Raw genomic sequence first — 22,527 nt, 5'->3', positions numbered from 1 at the left:
TCAACAGCAAAATTCAATCTAGTTGGTCGGACATGACCTCCCCTTAACAAAATGATTCTGACTGTCTTTGGATTAATCACTGCCTCTCCAAATGCAGATTAATTCTGTCCCACAGAATTGCTTCCAATAGTTTCCCCATCACCAAAGTTAGACTAACTGGCCTGTAGTTTCCTGGTTTATCCCTTTCTCCCTTAGAACATAGAACTGTACAGCACAAGAATGGGCCCTTTGGCCCATGAAATTGTGTCAAAACATTGCACCAAGTTAAACTAATGCCTTTAGCCAGCCCTTGTCTATATCCCTCCATTCCTTGCATATTCATGTACTCATCTAAAAGTCTCTTAAACACCCCAAATATATCTGCCACCACCATGACCCCTGGTAGTGTGTTCTACACTCCTCCTGCTCTGTTTTATTTTTAAAAACTCCCCCCCCCCCCCCCCCCCCCCCCCCCGTCCCAATGTGTCCTTTTGAACTTGCCCCCATCAGCTTAAATTCATGCCCCAGGTTTTAAACATTTTACCTCCAGGGTTAGAGATTCTGACAGTCTACTGTATCTATGCATCTCGTAATTGGGTTCCAAATTGGTTGTCCTCTAGTCCTTTCACACCTCTCGTGTGGCAAGAGAGGAATTGAATCATTTTGCCAGTGCCCCTGCTATTTTTACCCATGCCCCTTCAACAACCTGCAGTATATTTCATCCAACCCTGGAGACCTAGGGTCATACAGCATAGAAAAAGACCCTTCAGACCAAGCCAATCCAGACCAACCATAATCCCAAACTAAGCTAGTCCTACCTGCCTGCATTTGGCCTGTATCCCTCCAAATATTTCTTATTCATGTTTTTATCCCTCAACTTCTTATGCTGCAGTGAGAAAAGCCCCAGTCTATCCTGCCTCCCCTGAAAATTCAAACCCTCCATTCCAAGCAACATCCTGACAAATCTCTTCTGAACCAACTTTAATAATATCCTTCATACAACAAGGACAACCAGAACTGGACACAGTACTCCAGAACCAGCCTCACCAACATGTACAACCTCAACATGACTTTCCAGCTCTTATATTCAAAGGTCTGAGCAATGAAGGCAAGCAAGCTAAACGCCTTCTAATCCACCCTATTATATGTGACACAAACTTCAAAGATTTATATGCCTGAACCCCTAGGTATCTCTGTTCTACAACACTATCCAAGGCCCTGCTTTTAATTAAATAAATCCCAACCTTGTGTGTTTTATCAAAATACAAAACTTAACACTAATCCAAATTAAACTTCCATCTGAAAATGTGTTGCTGGAAAAGCGCAGCAGGTCAGGCAGCATCCAAAGACAGGAGATTCGACGCTTCGGGCATCAGCCCTTCTTCAGAAATTAAACGTCCATCTGCCACTCTTCAAGCCCATTGATTTAATTGATCAAGATCTCTTTAGATAACCGTCATCATTATCCACTATAACACCAATTTTGATGTTATTCACAAACTAACTAACCATGTCTTCTACATTCTCGTCTAAATAATTTATATAAATGACAAACAAAAGTGGACCTCGCACCAGTCCCTGTGGAACACTGCTGGTAACAGGCCTCCAGTTCAAAAAACAATGCTCCACCATCACCATCTGATTAAGCATTAAGCAATTTGCATGTCTCAATTTATATAAAAGTTAAAATCTGACTTTCTTGACACTCCGCAGAGGTTAGGGAAGCCCATAGCAAAGGCAATCGAACAGCCCACTATTCAGCTGCTACTGAAGTACCTATACACAACTCACACTATGGTCTTAAATCTCTTTGTATTAATTTTTGCTAATAAAATTTCTGTTTCTGACTTATCCCTTGTTATTACACCACATCAACCAGTCTACCCTCATCCACCTGTTTGGTCACCTTCTCAAAAAACTCAGATCAAATTAAATTATTGCTTGCTAGATTATAAATGCTATTTGTTATAATCCTTTCCAAAACATTTTCGCCAACAGATGTAAGGCTCACTGGTCTCTACTGCCCTTCTTGAACAAGGACACAACATTTACAATCCTCCAGTCCTGTGGTACTAAACAAAGACAACCCAAAGATCAAAGCCAAAGGCTCCAACACCACCTCCCTAGCCTTCCTAATTACTGACTCAACCTGCAAGTTTACCTTAAGAAAACCTGCACTAGGACTCCTAAGTGCCTTTGTATTCCAGATTTCTGAATTTTCTCCCCACTTAGAAAATAGTCCTTGTCTTTATTCTTTCCACCAAAGTGCATGACCTCACACACTCCCACATTATATTTCATCTGTCACTTCTTAGCTTGCGCCTAACACCATGGATATTATCTTACTCAGCCGCCTCCTGTGTGGTATCTTATCAAAGGCCTTCTGGAAGTCCAGATAGATAATATCCATTGAGTTTCCTTAGTCTAACCTGCTTGTTACCTCCTCAAAGAATTCTAACAGATTTGTCAGGCAGGATCTCCCCTTGAAACCACGCTGACTTTGCCCTGTTTTACCATGCATTTCCAAGTATTCAGAAGTCTCATCCTTCACAATGGATTCTGGAACCTTACCAACGAGTGAGGACAGACTAATTGACCGCTAATTTTCTGTCTTTTTGCCTTCCTTCCTTCTTAAGTGGGGTGGGGGGGGGTTACGTTTGTAATTTCCAGTCCTCTGGGACCCTCCCTGACTCAGTGATACCAAAAAGATCACTACTAAAGGTTTCACCATCTCTTCACCTCTCTCCTTCAGAACTCTAGAATGTAGCCCATCTGGTCCAGGTGATGTGTCCACTTTACAGACCTTTTGGTTTTTCAAGCGTCTTCTCTTATTGATGGCTGCCATACTGTTTTCTGCCCACCAACTCTCTCGAATGTTTGGAATATTACTCATGTCTTCCATTGTGAAGACTGACGCAAAGTACCCATTCAGTTTCTCAGCCATTTTTTTGTTCCCATTACCAGTTCTCCAGCATCATTTTCCAGCAGCTCAATGTCTACTTTTGCCTCTCTTTTGCCTTTTATATATCTAAGGAAACTCATGGAATCATCTTAATATTACTAGCTAGGTAATATTGCTAGCTAGCTTACCCTCCTATTTAATCTTCAGCTGTATAACAAGTATGCCATTTTGGATACTGTTGGGGGGACAACTTACCAGGGATAAACTATGGGGTACAGGTCAATGGAAAGCAGCCTGTCCCTGTTGTTCAGAAGGGAAGTAGGGGGAGAGGAATAGAGCATTATTAATTGGGGACTCCATAATTAGGGGGCTAGATACGAAATTCTGTGGAAACTAGAGAGACTCGCAGTTGGAGTGTTGCCTCCCAGGTGCTAGGGTCCACGATGTCTCGGATCATGTTTTTGGAATCCTTAAGGGGGAGGGGCAGCAGCTCAAAGTCGTGCCCATATAGGCACCACTGACATAGGTAGAAAAATGGATGCGGATGTAAGGCAGAAATTCAGGGAGCTAGGATGGAAGCTTAGAACTAGAACAAACAGAGGTGTTATCTCTGGTTTGTTACCCTTGCTACATGCTAGCTAGGCAAGGAATAGGGAAAGAGAGAGCAGTTAAACAGGTCGCTACAGGGATGGTGCAGGTGGGAGAGAGGGATTCAGATGCCTGGATAATTGGGGCTCATTCTGGGGTAGGTGGGACCTCAACAAACAGGATGGTCTCCACTTGAACCAGAGGGTACCAATATCCTGGGGGGTGATATTTGTTAATGTTTGGAAGGGTTTGAGCTAATTTCAGCAGGGGGATGGGAACCTAAACTGTGGCTCCAGTATAGGAGGTTGAGAGTAGTGAGGTCAGGAATAAGGTTTCAAGATCGCAAGAGTGTACCAGTAGGCAAAAAGGTGGTTTGAAGTGTGTCTACTTCAACACCAGGAACATCCGGAATATGGTGGGTGAACTTGCAGCATGGGTTGGTACCTGGGACTTCGATGTTATGGCCATTTTGGAGATATGGATAGAGTAGGGACAGGAATGATTGTTGCAGGATCTGGAGTTTAGATGTTTCAGTAAGAATAGGAAATGTGGTAAAAGAGGGGGAGGTGTGGCATTGTAGTCAAAGATGGTACTGTGGTGGTTTGAGAACTCATCTACTGAGGTAGTATGAGCTGAGGTTAGAAACAGGAAAGGAAGAGGTCACCCTGTTGGGAGTGTTCTATAGGCTTCTGAATAGCTCCAGAGATGCAGAGGAAAGAATTGCAAAGATGATTTTGGATAGGAGTGAAAGTAACAGGATAGTTGTTATGGGGGCTTTAACTTTCCAAATATTGACTGTAAGCGCTATACTTCAAGTACTCTGCATGCATCAGTTTTAGACCAGTGTGTGCAGGAGAGTTTCGTGACACAGTGTGTAGAGGCCGCATTGGATTTGGTACTGGGTAATGAACCAGACCAAGTGTTAGATTTGGAGATAGATGAGCACTTTGGTGGTGATGACCACAATTCTGTTATGTTTACTTTAACAATGGAAAGGGATAGGTACATATCACAGGGCAAGAGTTATAGCTGGGAGAAAGGCAGTTATGATGCGATTAGGCAAGATTTAGGATGCATAGGATGGGGAAGAAAAACTGCAGGGGATGGGCACAATTGAAATGTGGAGCTTTTCCAAGGAACAACTACTGTGTGTCCTTGATCAGCATGTACCTGTCAGGCAGGGAGGAAGTGGTCAAACGAGGAAGCCGTGGTTTACTAAAAAAGTTGAATCTCTTGTCAAAAGGAAGAAGAAGGCTTATGTTAGGATGAGATATGAAGGTTCAGTTGGGGCTTGAGAGTTACAAATTAGCCAAGAGGGACCTAAAGAGAGAGCTAATAAGAGCCAGGTGGGGACATGAGAAATCTTTGGCAGTTAGAATCAAGGAAAACCCCAAAGCTTTCTATAGGTATGTCAGGAATAAAAGAATGACGAGAGAAAGATTAGGGCCAATCAAGGATAATAGTGGGAAGTTATGTATGGAGTCCGAGGAGATAGGGAAAGCGCCAAATGAATATTTTTTCATCAGCATTCACACAGGAAAAAGACAATGTTGTCAAAGAGAATACTGAGGAGAAAGTGAGATCTGCAGATGCTGGAGATTAGAGCTAAAAATGTGTTGCTGGAAAAGCGCAGCAGGTCAGGCAGCATCCAAGGAACAGGAGATTCGACGTTTCGGGCATAAGCCCTTCAGGAATCCTGAAGAAGGACTTATGCCCGAAACGTCGAATCTCCTGTTCCTTGGATGCTGCCTGACCTGCTGCGCTTTTCCAGCAATACATTTTCAGCTCAGGAAAGAGAATACTGAGGCTATTTGACTAGACGGAATTGAAGCTCATAAGGAGGAGCTGTTAGCAATTCTGGAAAGTGTGAAAATAGATAAGTCCCCTGGGCCAGATGGGATTTATCCTAGGATTTTCTGGAAAGCTAGGGAGGAGATTGCAAAGCCTTTGACTTTGATCTTTATGTAGTCATTGTCTACAGGAATAGTGCCAGAAGACTGGAGGAAAAGCAGATGTTCCCTCATTCAAGAAGGGGAGTCCAGACAATCCTGGTAATTAATCCTAGACCAGTGAACCTTACTTCTGTTGTGGACAAAGTTTTGGAAAGGATTATAATAGATGGGATTTATAATCATCTAGAGAGCAATAATTTGATTAGTCAGTATCATTTTGTGAAGAGTAGGTCGTGCCTCACAAACTTTACTGAGTTCTTTGAGAACATGACCAAACAGATGGATGAGGGTAAAGCAGTTGATGTGGTATATATGGATTTCAATAAGGCGTTTGATAAGGTTCCCTACAGTAGGCTATTACAGAAAATAGAGAGACATTGGATTGAGGGTGACTTAGCAGTTTGGATCAAAAATTGGCTAGCTCAAAGAAGACACAGGGTGGTGTTGATGGGAAATGTTCATCCTGGAGTTCCGTTTCTAGTGGTGTACCGCAGGGCTGTTTTGGGGCCACTGCTGTTGGTCATTTTTATAACTGACCTGGATGAGAGTGTAGAAGGATGGATTAGTAAATTTGCAGATGACATTAAAGTCAGAGTTGTGGATAATGCAGAAGGATGCTGCAGGTTACAGAGGGACATAGGTAAGCTGCGGAGCTGGGCTGAGAGGTGGCAAATGGAGTTTAATGTGGAAAAGTCTGAGATGATTCACTTTGGAAGGAGTTACAGGAACACAAGAGTACTGGGCTAATGCTAAGATTCTTGGTAGTGTGGATGAGCAGAGAGATCTTGGTGTCCACATGCATAGCTCCTTGAAAGTTGCCATCAGATTGATAGGATTGTTAAGAAGGCGCACGGTGTGTTCGCTTTTATTGATAGAGGGATTGAGTTTCGGACCTATGGTTGCAGCTATACAAAACTCTGGTGCGGCCGCACTTGGAGTATTGCATACAGTTCTGGTTATCGCATTATAGGAAGGATATGGAAGCATTGGAAAGGGTTAGATTAGATTACTTACAGTGTGGAAACAGGCCCTTCGGCCCAACAAGTCCACACCGACCCGCCGAAGCGCAACCCACCCATACCCCTACCCCTACATTATCCCTTACCTAACACAACGGGCAATTTAGAATGGCCAATTCACCTGACCCGCACATCTTTGGACTGTGGGAGGAAACCCACGCAGACACGGGGAGAACGTGCAAACTCCACACAGTCAGTCGCCTGAGTCGGGAATTGAACCCGGGTCTCCAGGCGCTGTGAGGCAGCAGTGCTAACCACTGTGCCACCGTGCCGCCCACGGTTCAGAGGAGATTTTCCAGGATGTTGCCTGGTATGGAGGGAAGGCCTTATGAGGAAAGGCTGAGGGACTTGAGGCCTTTTTCATTAAAGAGAAGAATGTTAAGAGGTGATTTAATAAAGGCATTCAAGATAATCAGAGGATTAGATAGGGTGGACAGTGAGAGCTTTTTCCTCAGATGGTGATGGCTAACATGAGAGGAAATAGCTTTAAATTGAAGGGTGATAGATATAGGACAGATGTCAGGTAGGTTCTTTACTCAGCGTAGTAAGAGCATGGAATGCCCTGCCTGCAACAGTAGTGGACTGCCCAACATTAAGTGTATTTAAATGGTCATTAGATAAACATCTGGATGAAAATGGAATAATGTCGGTTAGATGGGCTTTAGATTGGTTTCACAAGTCAGCGCAATATCGAGGACCGAAGGGCCTGCACTGCGCTGTAATGTTCCATGTTCTCCCTCCTCATTTCTTGCTTCGTTGTCGGCTATTGGTCTTTGAAGGCTTCCCAATCCTCTGGCTTCCACTGCCCTTCGCCTCATTATATGTTTTCTCTTTTGCTTTGATGCTGTCTCTGACTTCCATGGTCAGCTATGGTTACCTCATTCTCCCTTTCTCCTCAGGATGAATTTTTGCTGTGTCTTCCAAGCTACACACAGAAACTCCTGCCACTACTGTTCCACTGTCTTTCCTGCTGTGCTCCTCACCCAGTGAATTTTGGCTAGCTCCTCCCTCACGCCTCTGTAGCTGCCATTGTTCAACTGTATTACAGTTACATCTGATTCCACCTTCTCCCTCTCAAATCGCAGAATAAATTCTATCATATTACAGCCACTGCCTCTGCCTCATTGCACAACACTAAATCCAAAATTGCCTCTTCCGTAGTGGGCTTCTCCACAAACTGCTGCAAGAGGCCATCTCATAGACATTCCACAAATTCCTTTTCTTGCGAGTCCCTGCCAACCTACATATTGAAATCCCTCATGAAGACAATAACCTTGCCTTTCTTGCAAGCCTTTTGTATCTCTTAGGGTATCTTGTACCCCAATCCCAACTACTGTTTGGAGGCCTGTAGATAGCTCCCATTATGGTTCCTTTACCTTTTGCGGTTCCTCAACTCGACCTACACAGATTCTACCTCATCTGACCCTACTTTGTTTATTGTTATTAATTTAATTTCATTTACTGACAATGCAACACTCCCCCCGCCCACCGACTTGTCTTTTCAAAAGGACATATATCCTTTGATATTTAGCTCCCAGTCCTGAACCTCTTGCAGCCTCGTCTTCATAATGCCCAACACATCACACCTGCCAATTTCAATTTGCCTCCAGCTCATTTACCTTATTTCTTATACTGCGTACATTCAGATATTGACTGTCCCTCTTCTCATTGTTATTCATTTATCCAGTGAGTTTGAAGTTTGATTCCGAACCTTTCCAAACACTCTGTCCTTTTTTGTAGATTAGATTACTTACAGTGTGGAAACAGGCCCTTCGACCCAACAAGTCCACACTGACCCGCCGAAGCGCAGCCCACCATACCCTATATTTACCCCTTCACCTAACACTGCGGGCAATTCACCTGACCTGCACATTTTTGGATTGTGGGAGGAAACCGACGCAGACATGGGGAGAATGTGCAAACTCCACACAGTCGCCTGAGGTGGGAATTGAACCCAGGTCTCTGGCGCTGTGAGGCAGCAGTGCTAACCACTGTGCCACCGTGCTGCAAGTAGGCGGAATGTTCCAGAGAACACCTCTGAGACACCCGGACCAACCAACCCAGCCACCCCGTGGCTCAACACTTCAACTCCCCCTCCCACACCACCAAGGACATGCAAGTCCTTGGACTCCTCCATCACCAGACCATAGCAACACGACGGCTGGAGGAAGAGCGCCTCATCTTCCGCCTAGGAACCATCAACCACAAGGGATGACCTCAGATTTCTCCAGTTTCCTCATTTCCCCTCCCCCAATCTTGTCTCAGTCCCAACCCTCAAACTCAGCACCACCTTCCTAACCTGCAATCTTCTTCCTGACCTCTCCGTCCCCACCCCCACTCCGGCCTATCACCCTCACCTTAACCTCCTTCCACCTATCGCATTTCCAACGCCCCTCCCCCAAGTCCCTCCTCCCTACCTTTTATCTTAGCCTGCTTGGCACAATCTCCTCATTCCTGAAGAAGGGCTCATGCCCGAAACGTCGATTCTCCTGCTCCTTGGATGCTGCCTGACCTGCTGCGATCTTCCACCAACCACAACTATCTTCATATGTGCCAGGTAGAACTCCAACCATGAAGAGTTTCCCCTTGATTCCTATTGATTCAGTTTTGTTAGGGTTCCTTGATGCCACACTCAGTCAAACGTGGGCCTTGATGTCAAGGGCTGTCACTCTCACCTCACCTTTGGAATTCAGCATTTTCATCCGTGTTTGAACCAAGGCTATAATGAGGTCAGGAACTGCAATAGGCCTTGGTGAAACCTAAACTGGGCATCGCTGAGCAGGTGCTGCTTAAAAGCATGGTTAATGACACCTTCCATCACTTTACTGATGATCGAGAGTAGATAGATGGGGCTGATGGGCTAAGTTAGATTTGACTGGCATTTTGCATACAAGACTTACCTGGGCAACTTTCCTCTTTGTTGGATGGATACCAGTATTGTAACTGTACTGGAAGAGCTTGGCTAGGGCAGCAGCAAGTTCTGGAACTCAAGTCTTTCAGTACTATTGCTGGAATGTTGAATTGATTCGGATTATAGTTACTGGAATTGAAAAGAATAGGGTGTGGAGGTGATAACATAGAAACTATTAAATTCTAACAGGATATGACAGTTAGATGTAGGAAGGGTGTTTATCTTGGTGGGTGAGTCCAAAACCAGGTGTCATATTCCTAGATTATGGAGTAAACCATTTAGGACTGAGGTATGGAGAAATTTCTTCATCCAGAGAGTGGTGAACCCATGGAGTTTACCAACACAGAAATCAGTTGTATGGTTTCAAAGGAATTGGATATACCACTTAAGGCAAAAGTGATCAAAGGATATGGGGGAAAAGCAGGAACAGGCTATTGAGTTGGTTGATCAATCACAATCATAATGAATGGCAGAACAGGTTTGAAGGGCTAAATGGCCTACGTCTGCTCCTATTTTCCATCTTTCTACATTAGAGAGAGGATAACTTGTTGTAAGAATTCCTGTTAAAGGATGAACAAGGGTCTGCTGTAGTTAAGAAGTTTAAAGCAAAACATACCCAGATTGAACATGAATTATATTGATTTTCTTCTGCAATTAACATATTGGAATTAATAATCTAAAATAGAACTGTTAAACTTAATTATTGCTTGATGAACTTCAACAAAATGAGACATCATCTGACCCAAACTTCCTTTGGATAATATGTATGGTTTGAATACAATTCTGGAGATGCCAATATGTGATCCATCACTGTAAGAAATGTTATATTATTATTCTGTTGAAGATTTTTGCACATTTTAGGAAGTTTTCTTCTTTTGTTTTGGAGGTATCTAGTAAACCTGGGTTGTATTAAGCCATTGTGTGATCTACTGACTGTGATGGACTCAAAAATAGTTCAAGTTGCCCTCAGTGGGCTGGAAAACATCTTGAGACTTGGAGAGCAGGAGGCTAAACAGAATGGAAGTGGAATTAATCCATACTGTAGTCTTATTGAAGAAGCTTATGGTAGGAGAAGTGATAAAAATTGTATTTTTTTTCATAAATTTTATTGATGTTTATAAAATGTCTTAAATTAATTAGTGCTGTCCCTTCATCACAGGTCTCGATAAAATTGAATTTTTGCAAAGCCATGAGAATCAAGAAATCTATCAGAAGGCCTTTGATCTCATTGAGCATTACTTTGGGGTGGAGGAAGAGGACAGTAATATTGCTCCACAAGTTGATGAAACTGCCCAGCAATTCCTCTTTCAGCAACAGGAAGCCCCAATGGAGGGTTTCCAATTGTAAAGTCTGCAAGAATTAACAAACAACTACATGCCCAACCCCACTGCCCCATCCCAAACACACCTCCAGTTGAAAAAGAGTAACAGGAAACTTTACTGTTTTCAAACATTTTCCCCCGAAAGGAAAAAATAGTTTTGGTACAAGAAGGTTTGCTCTCTATTTAAGTTTGAGTGGTAGAGTTGTGGACTAACTGTTGCACTTTCCCTTTATGTTTGTTTGATATTACACCGGAACTCAATATTTTTCAATTTGTGTGCTGTGGTGCACCTGTAAAAGGCAGTTCTCCCAGAAATAAAGCTAGAGAAAATTCCGTATACGTTAAATTTAATTCTGATAGATTGAAATATCCATGAAATGCTTGCAAATTGTTTTTTCCACAGAAGTGACAAATTTTGCAGTGGGAAGTTTGAGTTAGCAGTCAATTGATGTAACTAAATCCAGAAAAAGATTGCTTGTGTAGATAATTGAGACAGCCCTCAGGGCATATCGCCATTTATGAATGACTGCTATTTTATTCAGCAATTTGAACAATTAATGGTCAAATGTATAAATATTGGAAACAATTGTCTTTTGGGTGGATTTGAATCTGGATTTATTGAGTTATGGGGTGGGTGGAGTGAGAATGCTTAAAATATTTCAGTGAATATATAGAAAAATCTATCTTTTCAGAGATTTAGTCCTAAAAGTTTCAGCAGGTCTTATAATGAGCAAGCTGAGTTATGCACTAATTCTGATTTCAGTAAATTTGCAGTTCTAATTATTTGCTTGGTTGCAATTAATGTCAATCAAGAGTAGAGCCAACGTTCTAATTAGGAATTTCAGAGTGTTGTATTTTGAAAGCCAGGGAGCATTCAGAATTAGCACAATCCTTATTTGAAGATCTTAAATGTATATTTGCTACTAGTAGAACTGTTAAATGTTGAAAAGCAGTCAATTTTGTTTGATTATGGCTAATTTAAATATTCAGATTTGATTTCTATATTTTCCTCTAGAAAGGAAGGGGAAATTGTAATTTTTGGTAATAGTTTGGGAAACTTAGAAGACAGCTTGATGCTAGCTGATACAGAATATGGGGAGAAGTTATAAGCTGTGTGCTGTGTTAATGATAATTTAAGTGTCTGGCCTTCCCAGGTGTTTCTCACAGCAGCTATTGATCATGTATTAATATTAAAAAAACAGACTTGATCTGTCTACAAATTTGCGAATATTTAATCTGTAAATTGAAATGCTGTACAATGCAAATCTGTAAACGTCAGTCATTACTTATTTCACGTGTTATTTTGAAATATTAAATGTATTTGTCCCTTGCCAAGCAGCTGGAGTAAAACCATTGAAACTATAGTTGCTGAGCTGCCAAGTTTTATAGCATAATTGGATAGTGATTCTCTATCTGTAAACTTGTTCAAGTTTCATCAGCAACTGCTTCTTGCACATCTAAACTCCATGTTTGTTTCCAGAAAATCTGCTACTGAAACCAATTCAGTTGGCTGTAATTGTTCCCAACTTGTAAATAGTTTAACTGGGAAATCGAATTTGATTCAGAATCTCACTAATATTTACATTTACCTCCTTGCTGAAACAATAGGAAATTATTTCTTTAGTGTTTGGTTAGGGTGCTGGCTGTCACTGTAAACCAAACCAGTTTGATTTAGTTTCCATTGTTTTGAATCAATTTGTAATTGGTAATAGAAGTACAAAACTCTAAAATGAGAATTGAGGCATTTATTGAAATTGCATTTGGTTGCAAAATGACTTGGAGAATAGAATTACATTGCTTCACCCTTTAGGATGTAAAATGCACTGAGGATAGAGGAAACAAGCTTGCTATAGAGAAATAATAAAGAAAACTGAACAAACTTGAAGCAAGTTTGCAGATCCAAGCCAACTTTATTAAGGAAAAGGAAACAATTTTTGCTATGAGCACTTTTAAAATACTATTGATAACTTCGTGATTTGGCAAGGGAACAGTTTGTCATTACTTGCACATATTATCACATACATACCAGCATACTGTTCTACATACTTATATGTCTACAATTTTCAAGGAAATGACTTCCATAATGAATTCTGGTATACAGAACTTTATAAAAGGTTGGGTTATACTCTATGAGCAAAGAGACTGCATTAATTAGACAAACTGTGAATATTAATTATTGAATCCTATTAAACATTGAAAAAGAAGCTATTTTTCTCCACTTCTGCAATTAGCCCTGCTTTGGGATTGACAGAAAGATCATAGGACAGACATTATAGATCTGTGAAGTAGAACCACTGTGAACTGAATAAGACCATTCAGTGATTATTATTCTCCTCACTCTGAACTCGGGATCTTTATAACCTAACTTTGCTATTAGTTTTGTTGCAATTAATATCTTTGTTATAAAAGTGAATGCACTGAATTATTCTTGCCAATTAATTAAAATGAGATCAACCGATTATTTACAATAATTTAATGTACAGAGATTAGGGAGCTTCTTGTTTCAAGTGCATAAATTCAATTTTGAGAGAGTTGGGCACTGGTATTTGGTTTGGGTGGTGGAATTTATAGAATGAACTGTATATAGTAATTACTTTATTTGGGGGGAAAGGTGGAGAGTTAAGTAACTTAAAAGATTAGAGCAATGGATACTGCAGTGGAAAAAATATGTATTATTCACATAACACCCCAAAAGGATCTTATTGAGATAGTCCTAACTTTATAATCTAGCCAGCTCCAGTTCAGCTTAGTTTTACTTTTGTGTGTCTCTGACAGACCAGTGTGATGCTGACTGACTGAAGATGTGTGATGTGATGCAGAGCTTGAATTATACACTTGCCATTGCTTGAAGGAAGACTAAGTTCTGTCTTTCTGCTGTATACTTAGTCCAAAAGTAGGAATGACCTCCAAACCAGATTTTCTAAAGCTATATTCACTTACTCTAACATTTTTGTAATATAATTACTACTAGAAATGAGCAAATTTTTGGTTTCCAATATCATATACAATGTTTGCATACTTTTCTTACAGTATTTTTGCAATAACTTAATTGTACATCTTGAAAAATGTTTGTTAAAAAGGTATATGTCATTTTGCTTAGTTATCAGGTTCCTGCATGCTTTGCAATATTTCTTTAAGTTGGAGTTCGTTTTGCATCCAGGCACGATGAAACATTTGTGTTTTGCTCTCCCATTAGCTAAAATTATCAAAAGTGCATTTTGTATCTTCAACTAGAATGAAATATTGTGATGATCTTACTCTCTGATTCTTGCTGACAGAGGTTGTGGTAGAGCAAAGAAAGTTTGGGAAAGGGAAAAAAAATCCACAGTTGGTATGAATATTTAATTTTTTAAAAAATTCCTTGGATATTAACATAACATTTCTGTTTACAAAACCTAAATGAACAAACCTTTCTTATTCTGTTGTACCACTGGAATTCCACAAAACATTTCTAAGGCTCTGTGAAATGATCTTAGCAGAAATATATTTCACCACTGTTAAACTTTAGAAGATCTCTGTCCTCATTAGATAAAAACAATTGTATAACATTCCTCTCATCCAAGCACCTTCTTTAAAGTAGAATGTTGTGCTGGAAGCAAGACTAAATTTTTGGCAAGTTAAGCAGCTAGCTCTTTTGGAGGATAGGATGGGGAGAATTTTTTTTTCCCCAAAGTCTTGAAAGCCTTTTTAAGAATGGCTGGCTAGGCCAGTAGTTAATACTTCTAATCCTTTAACTGACATAAACTAAAAGCAGACTGGTTCCATGATAATTTGGTATTAAATTCTCTTCCCAGAATGTTGTTGTAGCTGCTTAAAATTTGTTGTAGGGAGAGAGTATATAACTAACAATGAGGATTTGCCTGAACAGTTTTTCTCATGCATCATTATAAAAGATTAAGTTATCCCAACAAATAAAATATTGAGCTATATTTGGAATTTTAATAAACTCTGTTGAAGGGAATAAATAGCTTTTAACTATGCAATGCACTTTAGTCTTCAATTTCAATAGTAAGCAATTTCACCAGTACTGAGAGAGGATTAACTTTGTAATGCTGAACATACCTTTGCTGGCAAATTATTTGCAGATGTATTTGATATCTTGACTATGTTTGAACCAGTGAAATTGAAGAAGGCCTAGAGTATAATTCATTTACATTTTGAAATATACTGCAGTTTTTTGCTTCCAACGAGCATGGTGAAGAGAAAACATTGGAGGAAAGTTGTTTCTGTGCTCTTCACTTAACACTCTGTTTGTGGCAGCTGTAAATTATTTGATAGTTTAGATTTTCCTATAATCCTTAGGCATACTGCAGATAATTTTCCTAAAGGAATGTGGTGCATAAATTCCACACAAATCAATAAATTGGTCCTAATGTAATTTCATGTTATTGGTATATTGCTGTCAAAATGTAGAGCACTTCCATTTGCCAACTATGCAAACCATTTTGCTGCAGGCCTTCTCACCAAGGTTCCCCCATCTTTACGTGTTTCTAAATGCCTCATACAGCTTTTTGTCTAGAGGGTTTTTTTTACTGACATTTGATGTCTAATACTGAAAACATGCAATTTGGCTGGGCGAGTATTTGAATTTGTATTAATTGGAGCTGTTAATTTAAAATATTGTTACTGGAAATTGCTGGGAATAACACTGCTGTAGGCTTAGAACAAGCCAGTAATGAACAAGTTAAAAGCAAAGTATAATAAAGCTGCTACACCTTATGAGACTTCTGTATTTTTAAACTTGTAATTTTGACATTTATTTTACAGAAGTTTTTTTTGCTTCCTTTACTCCATTTGTAGCCTTCTTCAAAGTTTCAACATCAGAATTTCTATGGAGCAAGAAAGCAAAATTGCATTGCGCTCTCGTTCTTTACTCACATAAGTGCCAGCCTGACCATGAGTCAGTGAAGATTTGTGTTAATCTTCTTGGTCTATAATAATTTTATTTTACTTGAATGTGCACATTTTTTGTGGATTTGTGCAAACATGCTGCTCTTTATTTTTCACCCTTCTTTATCTGCCACAGTTGCATTATTTAAGTCATGTTAACAGTGGCAGTAATTAATATTACATGCACTGATCCGTTAAATAGGTGGGGGGGAGGGAGGGTGGGGACGGTGGTGAAGGGGGTCAGAATATAGATAATAATTGACCACTAGCTTGACAATCCAGCTATGGATGCCCTCGGCCCCAGGTTTCATTTGTTATTTTGCAAACAAATGTAGGAGGATTAAAAATTTTACAAGATTTTTTCTTGAAGATATAGCTAAAAAAATTGCATAACCAAAAATGCATTCTATTTATTTTCATATGTGATATGTTATACGATAGATTTTTTTACTTGCTCTTCTACAATGTTTGCAAATTTGATGTATCTGTTCAAATTGCTGTTCCTTAAAGCTTACATAAATCATTTTCTCCCTTTTAATTTTGGGAGGGTGTGTTACTACCCTTAATGTTTTATGACAACTGATGGAGTTGACAGATAACTGTACGAATGTGTAAGATGACAGAAACAGACAGCACAAACAGAACATGGCACACAACACAAAAGCAATTACAAGTGCTGTTCCTTTGTTTAAAACACTGTAAATGTACAAGTATGAAATAAATCTTGTTGCAAATCTACATTTTGTATGTTACTTACTGAGAGCATTAAGAAACTCAAAATTTCATCTAACAAGCATTTTTTACAAAACCTGATGAACTTTCTTTGAACTGCCTGTAATGACAGTGTATCTTTTCTTAGAAAAGGATTCCAAATTACCAGTGTTCCAATTGTGATCTGACTATTGCCTTGTATATTTTTAGCAATATCTTACTACTTGTGTACTCCATTCCCTTTGAAATAAAGTCCAACATTCCATTTGCTTCCATTTTACCAACTGAATTTGGATGCAAGTTTTTTTTGTGATTCATGGACAAGGGCTTAAACTTCCTGTTCGGTAGCCTTCTGCAGTTCATTCTGCATGCCAAAGTTCATAATAGTACATTTCCCCATGTTAGGAATACTTGCTTAACCTGTCCAGATTCCACTGCAGACTTTGTGTCATTTTCACCATATGCCTTCCCACCTGTTTTTGTCATCCACAAACTAGGCTATAGAAGATACACTTTCCCCATCCATACCATTAATATATTGTAAATTATTGAGGCCCAGCCCTGATCTATGTGACATTGGTCACAGGTGTCATCCCTGAAAATGCTCCCTCATCCAACTCACTATCTTCTATCAGTTAGCTAATCCTCTGTCCATGCTGATATACTACTACCAACTCGTAAGTAGACTAATGTGTGATATTTTATCAATGCTTTCTGAAAATCCAAATATATTCAATGTTTTTCCTTTAACCTGCCTGAAATCTTCAATAAACTTTTGTAAATTTGTGAGAAGCCATCCTGACATTTCTAAATGCTCTGTTATTACTTCTTATTTAATAGGCTCATGTTTTCTCAACAATAAACATTCAGCTAACTGGCCTATAATTGCCTGTTCTTTGTTCCCTTTCTAAATAAAGGTGTTAGGTTGGCAGTTTTCCAATTCTCCAGGTCTTTCCCAGAATCTACAAACTCCTGGAAAGCTACTGTCAGTGCATCCATTCCCCAATGTATCATAGAATTAATGATGACATGAAGATTAGTTTGTTCATTGATATTGATGAAGCCTTTGGCCTATCAAGTGTGCATTGACAAAACTGCTTTACACTAGTCTCATTTTTCAGCACTTGGTCTACAGACTTGGATGTTATGACATTTTTAAAGTGCTCATTCAATTAATTCTTAAAATGTTAAGATTTGTTACCTCAACTACATTCCCAGGCAGTGTATTCCAGATTCCCACCACCTTCCCAAACCCTCTAAACATTTCATCTTAAAATTACACCTTGATATTGACCTTTCAATTAAGTAGAATAGCTGCTTTCCATAAATCCTGTCCAGGACCATCAATCTTATACACTTTAATCAGGTCCCCTGTCAGCTTTTTCTGCAGTAAAGAAAACAACGGGCTTATCCAGTGTCTTCACAGCTAAAGCATTCTACCCCAGGTAACATCTTGGTGGATCTCCTGTGCATCCCTTCCAGTGCAATCACATTCTTCCTATAATGTGGTGACCAGAAGTGCACACTGTACTCCAATTATGATATAGAAAAAATCTTGTATATCTCCAACAACCTCACCACTAATCATCTAGTACCATGACTGATGAAGGCTTGTGCCTTAACAATCCCCTTTAAAGCATCCTGCTATCTTTAGGATCTGTGTTCATCTGAGCGTCCTAGTGTTCTACCATTCTTGCAGTACATGCTGATCTTATGCCAAAGTGCATCATTTCAGATATATCAGTATTAAATTCAATCTGCCCATCTAAGTAATCCATCCATATCTTCCTGTAACTTGGAGTTTCTTTATCACTGTCAATGAACAAACTAATCTTCATATCATCAGCAAGCATCCTTATCATTCTTTTCCAAATCAATTTTTTTGTTTATCACAAATGATAAGGGACCCAACACTGATTCTAATGGTATGCCCAAAAGCATCAGCCTACAGTCTCATGAACAGCATTCTACCACGGCCCTCTGTCTCCTGCAACAAAGCCAGTTTTGGATCCACTTACCATGGTACCTCTGATCCAAAGAGTGTTTTTTAGCTTTATCAGTGTCTCTTGTGGACTCTTGTCAAAGGTGGATGTACTTGGTGAATTCAAATTCTTCAATACTGACTGGGACTCGCTTTATTCTGGAGTCTAAATGGGGCAGAATTTGTTAAGTGCACCTAGGACGGTTTCTTCAAACAATGTCTAGATAAGGAAAGGGCCATATTAGACTTTGTAATTTGAGAATGCACCTGGCCAAGTGATTGTATTTTCAGTGGGGAAGCATCTTGGGAACGTGATCATAATTCCATAAGTTTTAAGATGGTTATGCAAGTGGTTAAGACTGGTCCTCTTGTGAAAGTACTAAATTCCCCAAAGGCTAATTAGAATAGAATTAGGCAGGAAGTGGAAAAGTTCAATTGGGGCAGCTGTTTGAAAGTAAATCCAAATCTAATGTGGGAGTCTTTTAAAGTTGACCAGAGTTCAGGATCAGAGTTCCTGTGATGATGGAAGATGAGGATGGCAAGATTCAGTAACATTGGATGAGGAGAGATGTTGTAAGTTTAGTTAAAAAGAGAAAAGAAGCCAATGTTCTTTTATACAGGAAGTGGAACAGGGATAATCCAGGAAATTATAGACCAGTGAGCTTTATCAGTGGTAATAAAATTATCAGAGAAGATTTGTAGGTGCAGAATTTATTTAATTTAAGGTTTAGGAAGCAGAAAAGAGCTTACAAAAAGAAGTTGGAGGGCTGGAAAAGGACATAAAATGACTTTGGCATACAGGATCAAGGAAAATGCCCTGACATTTTATACGCCGACTGGAAGAAGAAGGTAACTAGGGAAAGGGTAGGTCCACTCAAGAGTAAAGGAGGGAATTTATGTGTAGAACCAGAGGAAATGGATAAGGTTCTTAATGACTACTTTGTTTCAGTCTTCACCAAGGAGAAACACATGGATTTTGGTATGTTTAAAGATGGGTTTATTGATACTCAAGGCATATTGATATTAAGGAGGATGAGGTGTTGGGTGTGTTGAAAAGCATTAAAGTAGATAAGTCCCCAGGGTCTGACAGGATTTCTCCCAGAATACTGAAGGAGGCAAGGGAGGAGATTGCTGAGGCCTTGGCAGAGATCTTTCATCACAGGTGAAGTCCTAAAAGCCTGAAGAATAGCCAATGTTATTTTATACAAGAAGTGCAATAGGAATAATCCAGGAAATTATAGACCAGTGATATGATATTAATGGTAATAAAATTATCAGAGAAGATTAATAGGTGCAGAATTTATTTCATTTGGAGTAGAATGGACTTATTAGAGATAGTGTGGCTTTGTACAGGCAAGGTATTGATTCTCAAATTTGAGTTTTTTGAGGAAGTGACAAAGATGATCGATGAGGGTAGGGTGGTGGATGTTGTCTACATGGACTTTAGTAAAGCATTTGACAGGATCTTCATGGTAGGCTAGTCCAGAAAAAAACAAATTTCATGGAATCTGAGGTGAGTTGGCAAGTTGGATACAAAATTGGCTTAGCTACAGAAGTCAAAGAATAGTTCTGGAGATGTGTTTTTCTGGCTGATTGTGACTAGTGGTACTTCACAAGGATCAGTCCTGGGACATCGGTTGTTTGTGATATATATAATTTGAATGCAAATGGTGGTCCAATTATCAAGTTTGCAGATGGCCTGAAAACTGATGAAGGTGTGAATAGTGAGGAAAGATATCGAAGGATGCAGCAGCATGTGGATTGACTGGAAAGTTGTGTGGAGAATTGGCAGGTAGTTTAATCCAGACAAGTGTGAGGTGATGCATTTTGGGAGGTCAAATGCAAGAGGAAAAATATAGCTAGTTTTGAGAAGATTTGTAGCTCAGGTTGAGGTTTTGGATGTAAGTTTGCTCGCTGAGCTAAAAGGTTCATTTCCAGACATTTCGTTACCTTACTAGGTAACATCTTCAGTGGACCTCATGCAAAGCAATGCTGAAAATTCCTGCTTTCTATTTATATGTTTGGGTTTCTTTGGGTTGGTGATGTCATTTCCTGTGGTGATGTTATGTCCTGTGGTTAAGTCACTTCCTGTTTCTTTTCTCAGGATCTTGGGAGCCAAGTCCTTAGCTCCCTGAAAGTGACAAGCCATTAGACATGATGGTAAAAATGCATACAGGATGCTTGCCATCATTGGTCAGGGCACTGAATATCAAAGATGTCAAGTCATGTTGCAACTGTATAAGATTCAGTCAGGCTACATTTGGAGCATCGTGTGCATTTCTGGTTGTTACTCTGTAGAGAGGATGTGAAGTCTTTGAAGAGGATACAAAAGAGGTTTACCAGAATGTTGCCTGCATTGGAGTGTATTAGCTATAATGAGAGAGTGGACAAATTTGGACTGTTTTTGCTAGGATGTCAGAGGCTGAGATGACCTGACAGAAAGTGTGAGAGGTATGGATAAATAGGTTTAAAGTGAGAAGAGTAAAGGTTAAATGAGGTGAGAGAGGCAATTATTTTACAGAGAGGGTGGATGGTGCTGGGAACACACTGCTGGGGAGATAGTAGATACAAATGAGAGAAGAGTTTAAGAGGCATTTCGTCAGACACTTGAACGGACAGGGAATAGAGGGATACAGACCATGTGAGTGAAGATGTGATTAGTTTGGGATAGTATCATGGTCAGCGCAGACATGGTGGGCCAAAGGGTCTGATCCAGTGCTGATCTGTTCTATGCTCTAAACGAATTCAGTACCTACATCCTCCTCCAAAGTGAAGAAAGATGCAAAGTACTTATTTGACACCTTACCAGTGTCCTGTAGCTCCATTCATAGATTGCCTCCTTGGGTCCTTCTCTTTCTATGGTTATCCTCTTTCTCTTTATGTATATCTTTCTGATATATTTATTGAATTTCAAGAGATTCTCCTTAATCTTACCTACCAGTACTTTATTGTGCCTATTCTTTACTTTCCTGATTATTTTCTTAAGTTCCCCTTGCACTTTCTGTACATGAATATGCAAGGAATAGAGGGATATGAACCAATGGCAGGCAGAAAGGATTAGTTTAGTTTGGCATTATATTCAGTATAACATCGTGGGCTAAAGGGCCTGTTCCTGTGCTGTACTATTCTACTATTCTATGTTTAATCCATTTGGGCCTCCATTGATTTGCTCCCTTTGCACCTGTTGAAAACCTACTTTTCCTTCTTATGCAGTCCTGAATATTTCTAAACATCCAGGGACCTCTGGGCTTGTTGTTCCTACATTTCACCTTAAAGGAAACATATTCGGCGTGTACTTTCTGCAATTCGGTTTTGACCCCCTGCCCCCCTTTTCTGCCATAGATTTACACAGACATAGTTATTTTGACTGGAAGCTGCCTTTTTTTAACAAAATCTTGCTTCCACAATCCCAAGCCCTTTTTGGCAGGTCGTCTTCCTCTTTTTCCAAAACAAACTTAAACATATTGTGGTCACTGTTACTAAAACACTCCTCCCTGTCACCTCAAACACCTAACTGGCTTCATTCCCCAGAATTCAGTCCAACATTCTCTTGTAAGACCATCTACATGTCAACATAAAAAAGCTCTCCTATATACATTTCAAGAAATCTGCTTTCTGTAAACCCATTCTATGGTTATGGGGGGAAAGTGAGGACTGCAGATGCTGGAGATCAGAGCTGAAAATGTGTTGCTGGAAAAGCGCAGCAGGTCAGGCAGCATCCAAGGAGCAGGAGAATCGACATTTCGGGCATGAGCCCTTCTTCAGGAATGAGGAAAGTGTGTCCAGCAGGCTAAGATAAAAGATAGGGAGGAGGGACTTGGGGGAGGGGCGTTGCAAATGCGAAAGGTGGAAGGAGGTCAAGGTGAGGGTGATAGGCCGGAGTGGGAGTGGGAGCGGACAGGTCAGGAAGATGATTTCAGGTTAGGAAGGCGGTGCTGAGTTCGAGGGATTTGACTGAGACAAGGTGGGGGGGGGGGGGGGGGAATGAGGAAACTGGAGAAATCGGAGTTCATCCCTTGATTTCTCCAGTTTCCTCATTTCCCCTTCCCCCACCTTGTCTCAGTCAAATCCCTCGAACTCAGCACCGCCTTCCTAACCTGCAATCTTCTTCCTGACCTCTCCGCCCCCACCCCATTCCGGCCTATCACCCTCACCTTGACCTCCTTCCACCTATCGCATTTCCAACACCCCTCCCCCAAGTCCCTTCTCCCTACCTTTTATCTTAGCCTGCTGGACACACTTTCCTCATTCATGAAGAAGGGCTCATGCCCAA

The 22,527-nt window shown here is 40.2% G+C and overlaps 1 protein-coding gene across 2 annotated transcripts in view; it reads left to right on the top strand.

The window, feature by feature from the left end:
* Positions 1-13,661, top strand: part of LOC132830158 (importin subunit alpha-7) — a 105,053-nt gene extending 91,392 nt beyond the window's left edge. For both annotated transcript variants that reach the window (XM_060847690.1, XM_060847689.1), the window contains 2 exons: positions 10,238-10,416; positions 10,511-13,661. In XM_060847690.1, the coding sequence (XP_060703673.1) occupies positions 10,238-10,416; positions 10,511-10,698 (367 nt within the window). In that variant the 3' untranslated portion in view covers positions 10,699-13,661. The remainder of the gene's footprint in view (positions 1-10,237; positions 10,417-10,510) is intronic.
* The last annotated feature ends 8,866 nt before the right edge of the window (positions 13,662-22,527 follow it).

The sequence above is a fragment of the Hemiscyllium ocellatum genome, chromosome 30 (assembly GCF_020745735.1).
Source record: "Hemiscyllium ocellatum isolate sHemOce1 chromosome 30, sHemOce1.pat.X.cur, whole genome shotgun sequence".
Classification (NCBI taxonomy): Eukaryota; Metazoa; Chordata; class Chondrichthyes; order Orectolobiformes; family Hemiscylliidae; genus Hemiscyllium; species Hemiscyllium ocellatum.
This window is presented reverse-complemented; position numbering and strand designations above follow the sequence as displayed.